Source organism: Tachysurus vachellii, chromosome 24 (genome assembly GCF_030014155.1).
Source record: "Tachysurus vachellii isolate PV-2020 chromosome 24, HZAU_Pvac_v1, whole genome shotgun sequence".
NCBI classification, from domain to species: domain Eukaryota; kingdom Metazoa; phylum Chordata; class Actinopteri; order Siluriformes; family Bagridae; genus Tachysurus; species Tachysurus vachellii.
Window position 1 is genome coordinate 1,987,956 of NC_083483.1, and position 15,000 is coordinate 2,002,955.

Genomic DNA, 15,000 nt, shown 5'->3' on the forward strand with positions numbered 1-15,000 from the left:
GAAACACACACACGAAATACACACACAGAAACACTCACACACAGAAACACACACAGAAACACTCACACATACAGAAACACTCACACACACAGAAACACACACGAAATACACACACAGAAACAAATACACACAGAAACACACACAACACACACACAGAAACACTCACACATACAGAAACACTCACACACACCGAAATACACACAGAAACAAATACACACAGAAACACACACAAACACTCACACACACACACAGAAAAGCACACACACAGAAACAAATACACACAGAAACACACACAACACACACACACACACAAATACACACACACACACACGCAGAAACACACACACACACAGAAACACACACGAAATACACACACAGAAACAAATACACACAGAAACACACACACAAACACTCACACACACACAGAAAAGCACACACACAGAAACACACACACAGAAACAAATACACACAGAAACACACACAACACACACACAGAAATACACAAACACACACACAGAAACACTCACACACACAGAAACACAAACACACACGAAATACACACACAGAAACAAATACACACAGAAACACACACACACACACACACACACAGAAACACACACACACACACAAACACACACACACAGAAACACACACGAAATACACACAAACACTCACACACACAGAAACGCACACACACAGAAACACTCACACACACACAGAAACAAACACGAAATACACACACAAACACTCACACACACAAACGCACACACACAGAAACACTCACACACACAGAAACAAACACGAAATACACGCACAGAAAGACTCACACACAGAAACGCACACACACAGAAACACACACACAAACACTCACACACACACAGAAACACACACAAAATACACACACAAACACTCACACACACAGAAACACACACAATACACACACAAAATACACACACAAACACTCACACACACAGAAACAAACACGAAATACACACACAGAAACACTCACACACACAAACGCACACACACAGAAACACACACAAAATACACACACAAAATACACACAAACACTCACACACACACACAAACACACACACACACACAGAAGCACCCACACAACACACACTCACACACACATCAACAGGGTCACACCCACATTATTCAAACATCATGCATCCTGCTAATTATGAGACAAAATTATATCAGTTATAAACTGAGCCACATGAATAAAGGAACATCTAAATATCCAAACTGTTCTCCTTTCCATAACTGCACCTGACTAATAAATACACAAGACTAATATACTGTAGCTAAGAAGAAATGGACGTCAATGACTTTAAATAGCACTTTTACAGTCTGGACAGCGGAACATTGTGTTGTATAATAATGAGCACTTTCACCTGAAGCTATGGTGTAATACATGAGGCTGCAAACATCACAAGGACTAAACCGGGGGAGACGTAAACAGTCATCTCACCGTCTCAGGAAGTGTAATCACCACTGCGCTCTTTTTCTTTGTTGTATGTAAAGATGAACACACGGATAATCAGTTTATATTAGAAGTCAGGGAGTCTTTTTACCACCATGATTATGAGCTGCTTTATTTCCCAGAGTGGCTGAGCAGGTAGTTTAAATCCCTTCCTTTACTCGCATGTGTATTTTTATTATTTTATTATTCCGCTAATATTCAGCTCCTAAACACACAACGACGTCTGTTTGTAAAACAAAGCTATCCAAGCAACTGTAGGGGTTTTTTTTGTAGGTCTATACGTTATAAAAGATAAGAAAATAGAGACACAAGTGATGAATTATGGATCATTACACCAACAGTAAAATATTTGACCCATTATTTTCTCTGAACACAATGTGATCACTTTGTGTGCACTGAGCGTGATTATTATAGACTCTTTGTACATAAAGTATAATTGTTGACTTTCTAAATACACATGTTAGAAAAAGCTCTGATGCACTAATACATTAATACATTTGAAATTGTACAATCAGAGAACCAAATGCTAACCAGCTAACTGTCCAAATGATGGAAATATAAATATATTTGAGATAAGAATCTGCTCGTATTTAGGCTTTGTACTACAAGCTCAGATCTCAAATGAACACACTGTAATCGTGCGTTACAGGTGGTCGATGATCCACGTCACGCCGGTCCTACCGTCCTGCCCCGGCCGACCAACACCTTTAATGCTGCCGGACGCAATCATTGCCAGGACATGGTACCTGTTGGTATGTTCGGTTGTTAACGTGTAATTTATAATTGCTTTGTTTACACTCATTGTCTCTCCTGGTTCATGTTAGTTTCCTAAATGATTAGTGTTCAGTATTAAATAAGCCTTTGACGTTACTAGATCTCGCTGTTTCTAAGCTAGCTAACAGCTCGTTGTTCATGAACGGCATTAGTGATGTACGTCAGTTACACTGAGTGGAGTGTTTGTATTTGTGAAATACAGCTATATCGTTGTCATTCTGTGTCGTCTGTGCGTTGGCACAACAACTATGTACACTAGCTTTAGCAACATAATGATGTGACGTCAAATGCTATTAGCAAAGCATTTTTAATGACTGTAATTAGTCTGAGTAATGAACGTGTTAGACTGATACCTGCTACCCAGTGAGCAGTGATGAGATATCTCTAATTCAGACATTTATTATTTGAAGGCTTATTATTATTTGAAATTGTTTTATTTATGTTATGTACTTATTCAGCATTTCGTATTTGCAGCATACAACGATAAGATCGTGGCCTTTTTAAGGCAGCCAAACATATTTGAGATCCTGCAGGAGAGACAGCCCGAGTTCAGTAGGAATCACTCACTCAGGTACTTAATCCATCATACGATAAATATGGCTTAAAATCCCACAAGGAAATCCTGTCAAATGAGTTAGCTAGCTACGTAGTACAAGCTGTAGATGTCAGGATCATCAGTACGGTTATAGCTTTGTGTCAGTATAACTTTCTGACCAGAATCTCTAATTTCCTTATGTTTAGTAATGCGTTTTCTTTATCGAGGAAGACTCTCATGCCATGTTTTTTTGTATTCGCAGGGAGAAGGTGCAGTTTATCCGGAACGAGGGCGCGGCCGGCTTGGTGCGACTCTCCAGCGATGCAGATTTGGTCATTTTGCTAAGGTGAGTTTCCTGTGAGGTGAGCGATCTCGCAGAACACTTCCACAACGTTCAGAGAATGACCACTCTCGTATCTGATTCCCCAGCTTGTTTGAAGAGGAAGTGATGTCGTACGTGCCCCCCCATGCCTTATTGCATCCCAGCTACTGTCAGTCTCCACGGGGTTCTCCGGTTTCTTCCCCGCAGAACTCGCCTGGTGAGCGTTTTTTCCAAAAAACTTTTTCGCCCATTCTTTTCTTTTTTTTCTTTTATTGCCACATGGTTCTCTGATTGGATAATTGCATGACAAATCGCATTACGACTGTCATGAGTCAATTCACAAAAATCATCACCTCTATAGTGAGTGAAGCTGGTTAACGTCTCTTCAGAAGATTGCTTTCCTTCGTCTCTAACATACACGTTTCCACAAAACATTAATGACATGGAAATAATTGTAAAAGCTGGGTTAATGTTTAGCCAGCCAACACCTGCTGCACCTTATTGGCTGTAGCCAATAAGGTGCAGCAGGTGTTGGCTGGCTAAACACGCTAAATACAGTTTGTATACACGCTAAATACAGTTGGCTGGCTAAATACGGTTTATTCGTAATAAGTTGTAATGTTCAACTTTTACAATGCAGGTCTGAAATACTCAGAGGCTGCCACATGTAACAATGGGAGGTTGCAGCTCTACACATAATAAAGTACAAAGTCCATTTTAGAATGCAAATAAGAATTTACAAACATTTGAGTCATCGACATTATCCTTATTTTACAACCAGAAAATAACACAATCATTCGTCCAATAATAGCTACAATACAAAAATAACAAACGACAAACATAAATAATTAATGCAGTAATTTGTAGGACAAGTAAAATTAACCATATGACTTAAATTATACTGAGACTCTCAGAACACTGCATAGTATTTTAAATTGTATGAGGCCGGGACAAGCACATATTGTACTAGTGAGTTTTCTATCCAATGCATTTACTCACATTTCCTCTTCAAAACCTTCTCCAAGCTCTTTTTGTTCTCAAGGGTGCAATCACGTATCGCTACGGCTAGACGTTCACGTAACGTCTACAATCACGTATCGCTACGGCAGACGTTACGTTAGAAGTCCTTTATTTTCAGTCATGTGTGATTATTGTTCTCTGTGATAAGTCATTGTAACCTCTTCAGCTTTACAATAAGGCAGTTCACGTTTCCATGTTTAACTGGAAGCTCTTCCCAGTGTGTTCTTGTCACCACGTACTGTATGTAACCATACTATAAAATGTAATCGTTCTTTCAGGCACACAACGAGCCAACGCCCGTGCTCCTGCGCCGTACAAGCGAGACTTCGAAGCCAAACTCCGCAATTTCTACCGCAAGCTTGAGACCAAGGGCTATGGCCAGGGGCCGGGGAAAGTCAAGTAAGCGTGTGAAAATGTTTAACAGCGACATAAACGTGTTCTTACACGTCAGTATACAGTCCTCACTGAATCTGTGTTTAATTTCAGACTGATCATGCGCAGAGATCACTTGCTGGAAGATGCCTTCAACCAGATCATGTGTTACTCCAGAAAGGACTTGCAGCGAAGTAAACTTTACGTCAGCTTCGTCGGTGAGGAGGGGTAAGTAAAAAACATTCCTCACACATTGGCTGTATTGATGATGCAGTGATTGTCATATCGCTCACCTGGTACCATCGACTGACAGGATGCAGGTTCAGGATTATACCGGTGAAGTGAGTGAAACGATCTGAATTTGTTGTCGCGTTCACAGGCTGGACTACAGCGGCCCTTCCAGAGAGTTCTTTTTCCTGGTGTCACGCGAGCTCTTTAACCCCTACTACGGCCTGTTCGAGTACTCGGCCAATGACACCTACACCGTCCAGATCAGCCCCATGTCTGCCTTCGTCGACAATCATCACGAGTGGTCTGAGAAACTCACAGCTGTGGCTGTTTTACTGAGAAACTTTCCTCTGTATCAATACCGAAACATCTGATTCAGTACAGAATTCTTGGTTGTGATTGCTTTATGGTTTATTTGAACTTTTGTTGTGGTATTTATTCAAGTGCTAATTTTGGCATCGTGCAATGACATTGACTGGTTCAGTGAACTGACTGAGCTGTGATCAGTGTCCGTACTTACACAGTGTCCATCTGCGTCTGTCAAGGTTTCGCTTCAGTGGCCGCATCCTCGGCCTGGCTCTTATCCATCAGTATCTGCTGGATGCCTTCTTCACACGACCTTTCTACAAGGGGCTACTACGTATGTGAGTGGACATAAGCACTGCACCAAATACTGAACGAGGCTCAGACTAAAGAACTAGCTACCACCACCATGCTTCACCGTGACGATGGTGCTCTCATGACTCACCATGCATCACACCCACGTTTGTGGTTATCCTCTGAGCCTCGGCGCTCTTCCTCACAGTTAATAGATAGTTTATTTCATTTAGGATTCTCTTGTATTATTCTCTTTATTATCTTAATCAGATATCAAAGGTAAAATCAGTTTGTTTGGTTTTTTAACAACAATATATACTGATATTTTTACCTACAACAATTAGCATTTTCTCGCACGTATTTAACCGTCTCTAATGTGTATCTCCACAGCCTGAGAGTACATTGATCAGTGTTTATTCAGTGAATACCTGTTACTACCGAGCACTTATCGGCACTTATTTGTTTGGTGACTAAAGTACAGTGAGGTGCAATAAATAACGTTCAGCAGTAGACAGCTTTTATAGTTAAAGTTACAGCTTACAGTTAAAGTTACAGCTTTTTGACAGTTTTGAAAAACCTTATCTGAGGATATCACATGCAGCTACAGGTTGTGTAACTTGCTTGTTAGCTTGTAATTTTAGAAATTCTTACTTTAAAGGTGGGGTCTCCGTTGTTTGAGAAATGCTTCAGAAAACTGAGTCGGGACGACAAACTAAACAAAAATCAAAACAAATGTGTAGCCAATGAGCAGAAAGGGGCGTGTCTTGTCATTATGGGCAGAGAGAGTGTTCAGTGCGCATGTGTGACATTAGCAGAAAGCGGTTTTAACATTGACATGGAGGATAAAAACAAAGAAAGAAAGCGAAGAAAGCTACAACCGTGTTTTGTGTAGTAACAGTGTTTAGCTCAGGAGTTATTGACTCAGGAAACTCCAATCTGTGAATATGTGACCAACTTTACTTAAGACGCCGAGGCGCTTTTTTCCTTCTCGATAGGTGAGTAACGTTGGTTTTGTTTTGTTACACAGAACTAATATATGTCTTTGTCCTTTACATGATTATACTTGTGTGTCATTTTTACTTGTTTGTTTATCTACAATCGTATTGTTCTTCACTTCAGCTATGATAAAGACACATTTCTTTCCATTAGTTGCCTGGGTTACGTATGTATGTGTGGGCGGAGCTATCAATACAGGGGTGGGACCCGTTTGAGTTAGGGGCGTGTTTGTTTTGGTGATTTCAAATGTCAACATTGGCTTTCAAACATCAGAGACCTCACCTTTAAGTGACTCAGGTCATGCAGAATCAAACCCACAAAAGTAAACAAACTCCGTATTTTCCGTATTTTTTCAGACAGTCCTTTTTGTTTTTCCCTGTTTTTCTGTCACTAGTCCATGTGATCTCAGTGATCTAGAGTTTCTGGATGAGGAATTCCACCAGAGCTTGCAGTGGATGAAGGACAACGATATCGAGGACATGCTGGACCTCACCTTCACGGTTAACGAGGAGGTGTTCGGACAGGTCGGTTGGCGTGTTTGAAGACAGTTAAGGATGTGCATGTCACTTGTGTATATGTTTGGGCACCAGAACATCAGATCATCTTTTGAGGACTTCCAGACACTCGGCAGCTTTTCAGATTTTTTTTATTAACGAGCGAGACAAGATGCTTGGCAAAAATGCTATGTTATTAGCACTAACACTATTTCACCCTGTTACTGTGTGTGTGTTGTATTTCTAGATCACCGAGCGAGAGCTAAAGCCTGGGGGTGCTAACATCCCTGTTTCAGAGAAGAACAAGAAGGAGTACATCGAACGCATGGTGAAGTGGAGGATAGAGAGAGGAGTTGTTCAGCAGACCGAGAGTCTGGTGCGAGGCTTTTATGAGGTGAACCAAACTCCTGAGGGGTTCATTATGCAGTTTAAATCAATGAGCAAGAATTGTTTCTATAGTTACTCATTCACAGGTGCTGAACTTAAATTCCTTATGAGTTTAGTGTTTAACAGAGTCTCGTGTGTGTGTGTGTGTGTGTGTGTGTGTGTGTGTGTGTGCAGGTGGTGGACGCTCGGCTCGTTTCGGTTTTTGACGCTCGGGAGTTGGAGCTGGTGATCGCTGGCACAGCTGAGATCGATCTGAGTGACTGGAGGAACAACACAGAATATCGTGGCGGTAACACAGTGCACACACACACACACACACACACACACACACACACACACATACATACATACATACATACGTATACATACATACTTACATACGTACACACACACACACACACGTACATACATACATACGTACACAAAAATATACACATACATACATAAATACATACGTATACACACACATACACAGACACATACACACACACATACATACACACGTACATACACACTTACATACATACATACACACACACACATACATACATACATACATACGTATACACACACATACATACATACTTACATACGTACACACACATACACACTTACATACATACATGCGTACATACGTACACACACACATACACACACATACACACATACATACATACACACACACACACATACGTACATACATACATACGTACACACACACATACATACGTACATACACACATACACACATACATACGTACATACACATACATACATACATACACACATACATACATACACACACATACACACATACATACATACACACACATACATACATACATACATACATACGTACGTACACACAAATACACACACACATACATACATACATACATACATACACACACATACATACATACATGCGTACATACATACATACGTACACACACACATACACACACATACATACATACACACACACACACACACATACGTACATACATACATATGTACATACACACACATACATACATACACATACATACACACACATACATACATACACACACATACATACATACATACATACTTACATACGTACACACACATACACACGTACATACATACATGCGTACATACATACATGCGTACACACACACATACACACACACATACACACATACATACATACACACACACACACACACACACATACGTACACACAAATACACACATACACACATACATACATGCATACGTATACACACACATACATACATACATACGTACATACGTACACACATACACACACACACATACATACATACATACATACACACACATACATAAACACATACATACATACACACACATACATACATACATACATACACACACATACATACGTACATACACATATACACACACACACATACATATATACACACATACATACGTACACACATACATACGTACACACACACATACACACACACATACATACATACATACATACATATATACATACATATATATGCTTATTGATGACTCTGTCCAGGTTACCATGACAACCACATTGTAATCCGCTGGTTCTGGGCAGCTGTGGAAAGGTTTAATAATGAACAGAGGCTGAGGCTGCTTCAGGTGAGCGCACACACACACACACACACACACGCACACACACACACACACACACACACACGATCCAGCTGTTTAAGTTACAGCAGTTAATGTTGTGTTTTTATTTGTGTTAGTTTGTAACAGGCACCTCCAGTATTCCCTACGAAGGTTTTGCCTCACTCAGGGGTAGCAACGGCCCCCGTCGGTTCTGTGTGGAAAAGTGGGGCAAGATCACATCTTTACCCAGGTGAATCAGCAGTGTGACATGCTTTTACATCTGTTTCTACAACAGCTCTGAAGTGTTTTATTCCTCTTACACCACAGCCAACTTCACCAACTAGTGCATTTCTTTTTACATTTTTTTAATTCTGACACGTTTTATAAATTTATCGTAAGGTTTAATGCTACGGAACATCCACATAACCTTATAAACACTCATCCCATTGCAAGGCCCTGTCTAAGAGAACAAACACAGTTTAACTGTAACTGTTGTGCAGTGCTACATACATGTCTCCTTACAGAACATTGTCTTCCCTTGTATCAACAGAGCTCACACCTGTTTTAATCGTCTCGACCTGCCGCCGTACCCCTCGTTCTCCATGCTGTACGAGAAAATGCTGACCGCAGTAGAGGAGACCAGCACTTTTGGTTTGGAGTGAACTTTGACCACGGCGTCTGCACGATTCTTCAGAATCCACCACCAGAAACAAACTGCTAGCAAACACACTTTCTAATCCATCTCCGTGCACCAATCAGTGACAAGTGTAGTTGATCCTCCCAACTGGTTGGGCGCGAGAGCAGACCATGCACCTGGGATTAAAGGAACTGGATAGAGGAAATAGAGAGTGTGGTGCGTGAGTTGTAGCTCAATCACCATGATGTTGTCTCAAGTCTCAAGACGGTCGGTTTCTTCGGTGTCTGTCACATGTAGAACGTCTGCCAAAATGTTCTGAACGTCCAACACTCTGAACATCTAAAACACGGACCAAAGTGGCTCAGAAATCCAGTAGGCGACTTTGGAACAATTTTTCATACAGAATCCCACGCGTGAGATCCGAGAGAGTCCTTCTGCAAAAAGTCTTTTTATACTCAACCACAAGGATGACACTTCTATACGTACCATATATCAGTGCTTTCTTATATCATCACACTTTCACACACTCTGTTTGAAATGTATACACTTCATCACCTTTCTATAGATAATTATGTTTATACTTGCTGTACAAAGCCTTCTTTAGGTTACTCAAGCAGGCAAATGTCTGACGCAGTATGCGGTAAGTCTGGGACACGAACCTTTTGGTTTCCTCAAGTACAATGTGCTATACGGAGAAACAGGTTAAAGGCAGTAGGAATATACTTTCGACCGAATTTGAAGATGAAGAACTGGTTGTTTTTGTTTTCTGTTCCAAAACGTGGAAGCTTTAGATGGGACGTCTCTGAGGAACAGCTTCGCGTCGTTGCTGCTTGCGCTCATGTTCCCCTGGATTCTTATCCACACTGCCATAATCTGTGTGCATTGTATGTATGCGGCTTTTAACGAATGTCCGTTTTTTAGTAAAACACACTCGTCTGTACAAACTTTAACTGGAAATAATCATCATCTTCATAGGTTCACTCCAGTTTACACGGTTCTTATTCTGTTCCATTATTTATGCTATTTCAATTGCACTGAATGTACCAAAGGTTCAGGGATCGGCGCGGGCCGTCCTGATATTCCTCCCTTCCCCCTTTCTTCACTTCTTGACTTTTTTCATAGTGCTATTGTCTGTTTTTTGCACTCATCTGAAAGTAAAAAGAAAACGTTGATTGCACTGTGGCTTACTTGCGTCTTATTTTTTCATCTAAAGCAGGATAAAGTCCTGAAGTAAAGGCCTAAATAATTGTGTTATGTTGCTTTTAACTGGTTTTATTTACAGCAGCACTTTGCTGAAGGACCGATGATAGACGCAGAACCACACATCTGTAGGATCAGTTTGTATTCTACCATCTGAGACACTTTGATCAATTCCCACTCAGCTACACTATTTAGGCAAATGTTTGTGCGCCCCTGACCATCACTCGTATGTAACTGTTAAACGTCACATTTTAGATTTATTCCCCTTTCTTTGCTGTTCTAATCAGCTTCACTCTTCTCTTCTGGAAGGGTTTGCACTAGATGTTGGATGTGGATTTATGTTCATTCAGCACAGTGAGATCAGACGCTGATGTTGGGATGGTTCCAAACATCTCCAGTTCCAGTTCATCCCAAAGGTGTTCAGTCAGGGCTCTGAGCAGGACACTAGAGATCTTCCACTCCAACCTTAACCTCCATCATGGAGCTCGCATGTTTGAGATTCTTAATTCCTGTGTAGCAAAGCTAATAAAATTTATTTGTTTAACATTTATAATTGCTTAATTGTTGCTAACAGTGTGAGGATGAAACGCGTCCCGTTCTGTCCTGCTAAACCTCTTTCTCTTTATGCTTCTCTTGACATGATTATATGTCTTGCAGTTTCATGTCCTGATGCTCTGAATAGTTGTCTTCTGTTTCAGACGCTTCTTTCTTTTTTCAGTATCTACGCTGCATGTTGATACTAAACACATCACAGCAATTAGAAGGTTTTTTTCTCTGTAATGGTGTCAGTGTAGACAGTTTATAATATATACAAACCCGATTCCAAAAAAGTTGGGACACTGTACGAATTGTGAATAAAAAAGGAATGCAATGAATTACGAATCAAATACACTTATATTTTATTCACAATAGAATATAGATAAAATACCAAATGTTGAAATGTCATGCCAAATATTGGCTCATTTTGGATTTCATGAGAGCTACACATTCCAAAAAAGTTGGGACAGGTAACAAGAAGAGGCCGAGAAAGTTGAATGCACATATAAGGATCAGCTGGAGGACAAATTTGCAAATTATTTGGTCAATTGGCAACATGATTGGGTATAAAAAGAGTCTCTCAGAGTGGCATTGTCTCTCAGAAGTCAAGATGGGCAGAGGATCACCAATTCCCCCAATGCTGTGGTGAAAAATAGTGGAGCAAAATCAGTTTCTCAGAGAAAAAATTGCAAAGAGTTTGAAGTTCTCATCATCTACAGTGTATAATATCATTCAGAGATTCTGGAACAATCTCTGTGCGTAAAGGTCAAGGCCGGAAAACCGTACTGGATGCTCGTGATCTTTGGGCCCTTAGACGGCACTGCATCACATACAGGAATGTTACTGTAATGGAAATCACGACATGGGCTCAGGAATATTTCCAGAAAACATTGTCTGTGAACACAATCCACAATCCACAAATCGCCGGCTAAAACTCTATAGGTCAAAAAAGAAGCCGTATCTAAACATGATCCAGAAGCGCAGGCGTTTTCTCTGGGCCAAGACTCGTTTAAAATGGACCGTAGCAAAGTGGAAAACTGTTCTGTGGTCAGACAGATGAAAATTTGAAGTTCTTTTCAGGAAAATTGGGACACAATGTCATCCGGACTAAAGGGGACAAGGACAACCCATTTTGTTATCAGCGCTCAGTTCAGAAGCCTGCATCTGTGATGGTATGGGCAGCTTACACATCTGGAAAGGCACCATCAATGCTGAAAGGTATATCCAAGTTCTAGAACAACATACGCTCCCATCCAGCCGTCGTCTCTTTCAGGGAAGATCTTGCATTTTCCAACATGGCAATGCCAGACTACATACTGCATCGATTACATCATGGCTGTGTAGATGAAGGATCTGGGTACTGAAATGGCAGCCTGCAGTCCAGATCTTTCACCAATACAAAACATTTGGCGCATCATAAACAGGAAGATGTGACAAAGAAGACCTAAGACGGTTGAGCAACTAGAAGCCTGTATTAGACAAGAATGGGAGAACATTCATTCATCTTCTACCGCTTATCCGAACTACCTCGGGTCACGGGGAGCCTGTGCCTATCTCAGGTCTCATCGGGCATCAAGGCAGGATACACCCTGAACAGCGTGCCAACCCATCGCAGGGCACACACACACACACTCTCATTCACTCACACAATCACACACTACGGACAGTTTTTCCAGAGATGCCAATCAACCTACCATGCATGTCTTTGGACCGGGGGAGGAAACCGGAGTACCCGGAGGAAACCCCCGAGGCACGGGGAGAACATTCAAACTCCACACACACAAGGTGGAGGTGGGAATCGAACCCCCAACCCTGGAGGTGTGAGGCGAACGTGCTAACCACTAAGCCACCGTGCCCCCTAATTATAAATTAATTATGAAAAATATAAATAAGGACAGACAAGTGGGGTATAAGTGTTTTTTTACTTTTAGAAATCATTACACTTTGTACCATATTTGTACCTTTTACATGTTTACTTTATAAAACACAGACTTTATTCTCACAACATCTCAATCGTCCCCATGAAAAGAAAAAAACACAAAACTCATGTTTACTTTCACTAATTGTTCGAGTCAGTAAAAACATCACAACATGGTGAAATGAATCATTTTGCATATATCTCGTGCAGAACCAAATGAATCGAATCTTCAAGTTCGACTCATGATCCTGTTCATCGGAACGAATCGATTCTTTGGCACGTAACGGGGAGTGTAGGGGCCACTTTCCTTCACAGACAGACAGGATTTAGGTGCCCAGGACAGACAATGCGGCTGTTATTCAGGAGTCGAAACACCTTTGTTTTATCTTGATTTTGCGTCGTTTAACGCAGTTGTTGTCTTTCTTACAACCACTGTGCATTTTCTGTGTAAATAAATGAACATAATAAATGACGGGACACCTGGAGACACCTGACACAACTGGAGACACCTGACACAACTGGAGACACCTGACACAACTGGAGACACCTGACACAACTGGAGACACCTGGAGACACTTGGAGACACTTGGAGACACTTGGAGACACTTGGAGACACTTGGAGACACTTGGAGAAATTTAAAACGCTTAAAAAAAGAAGGTAAATGTTTTTGAATTATTTTTTATTTTATAATAAATTGATTTTATTGAAATGAATAAAAATTCTATTTATATATAAAATTCTATTTATTATTTATTTTATTTTTATTCAGATTTCCATTCATTCATTTTTTAATGAGCTTTGCTGTTAAAACATGGGTGAGTTTGTTACTGCGGTTAATCAAGATTGACGAGATGCATGTACATTTGTGTGGGGCAGCTTTTAGACACCCAGCGGTAATAGCACCAAAATTATTATTATTATTATTATTATTATTATTATTATTATTATTATTATTATTATTCACATTAACATCACATTCGGTGCTATATATTATATATAATATGCTATACATATACAGATCCATAGCCAGCCTATTGAAGGGGGGTGGGGGGGGGGGGGGTTCTTTTTTCAAAAAGTGGACCTTTTTGCAGTTTTTCTCCTCCTTTTGTAATTAATTATGAGGTTACTTCATTTTGGTGACCTTTTATGCACTAATTTGTGCTTTATTATCGTGTCTGCTTGTCTTCTGGTATCTTAACGAACATAACTTTTTGATGCACCTAAATGATTTACTGCATTGTTGTCAGATTGCTTCCTCATGCACCACCTTTGTCAGTCCATACACAGTACATAAGTAATCTAACAACCACACTAATCTAACAACAGAATAGATTTAATGAACTTTACTGAAGTAATAATAATTATTATTTTCATCATCATTTCTTGACTCTCTGTCAACGCCTCTTTGCTTGTTGCTGTATTTGTCTTGACACTTATGGATTTAGTTCACTGGTCAGTTCCAATCTTCTTAGGTGCAATTATTACGTATCTAGTACAGTACGTCGTGTGTTAGTTAATCAAATAATATACTAATCATTCCAGATAATTAACCTCAAGCGGTCCGCTTTGAAGTTCTCAGAGGAATAAAGACGCGCACCGAAGGAGAGAAGCATTTCCATTGGCTCCAGCCTGTCGGTATTGGCCAATCACAAAAGTCGATATCGCACAGACAATATTACTGAATAATATTACAATACAATATTACTGAATCATTTTAATATATATATTTATATAATATATATTATATTCAGAGGCGATGCTTCACCGTTGCTTTGAAAAGTGTATTGCGAGAACTCTCTCTGAACTGCACGTGCGGCCACACACACACACACACACACACACACACACACACACACACACACGTCCAGCTACA

General features: G+C 40.3%; 2 protein-coding genes across 2 annotated transcripts in view; both read left to right on the forward strand.

Moving 5' to 3' along the window:
- Positions 1-10,648, forward strand: part of hecw2b (HECT, C2 and WW domain containing E3 ubiquitin protein ligase 2b) — a 44,567-nt gene extending 33,919 nt beyond the window's left edge. The window contains exons 17-30 of the mRNA XM_060860113.1: positions 2,139-2,241; positions 2,738-2,834; positions 3,061-3,144; positions 3,228-3,337; positions 4,419-4,539; positions 4,627-4,740; positions 4,892-5,044; positions 5,286-5,384; positions 6,728-6,857; positions 7,075-7,221; positions 7,389-7,503; positions 8,776-8,861; positions 8,972-9,084; positions 9,385-10,648. Coding sequence (XP_060716096.1) covers positions 2,139-2,241; positions 2,738-2,834; positions 3,061-3,144; positions 3,228-3,337; positions 4,419-4,539; positions 4,627-4,740; positions 4,892-5,044; positions 5,286-5,384; positions 6,728-6,857; positions 7,075-7,221; positions 7,389-7,503; positions 8,776-8,861; positions 8,972-9,084; positions 9,385-9,496 — 1,584 coding nt within the window. The 3' untranslated portion in view covers positions 9,497-10,648. The remainder of the gene's footprint in view (positions 1-2,138; positions 2,242-2,737; positions 2,835-3,060; positions 3,145-3,227; positions 3,338-4,418; positions 4,540-4,626; positions 4,741-4,891; positions 5,045-5,285; positions 5,385-6,727; positions 6,858-7,074; positions 7,222-7,388; positions 7,504-8,775; positions 8,862-8,971; positions 9,085-9,384) is intronic.
- Positions 10,649-13,477: 2,829 nt separating this feature from the next.
- Positions 13,478-15,000, forward strand: part of LOC132839241 (GDP-L-fucose synthase-like) — an 8,886-nt gene continuing 7,363 nt past the window's right edge. The window contains exon 1 of the mRNA XM_060860116.1: positions 13,478-13,784. The gene's annotated coding sequence lies outside the window, so the exon portion shown is untranslated. The remainder of the gene's footprint in view (positions 13,785-15,000) is intronic.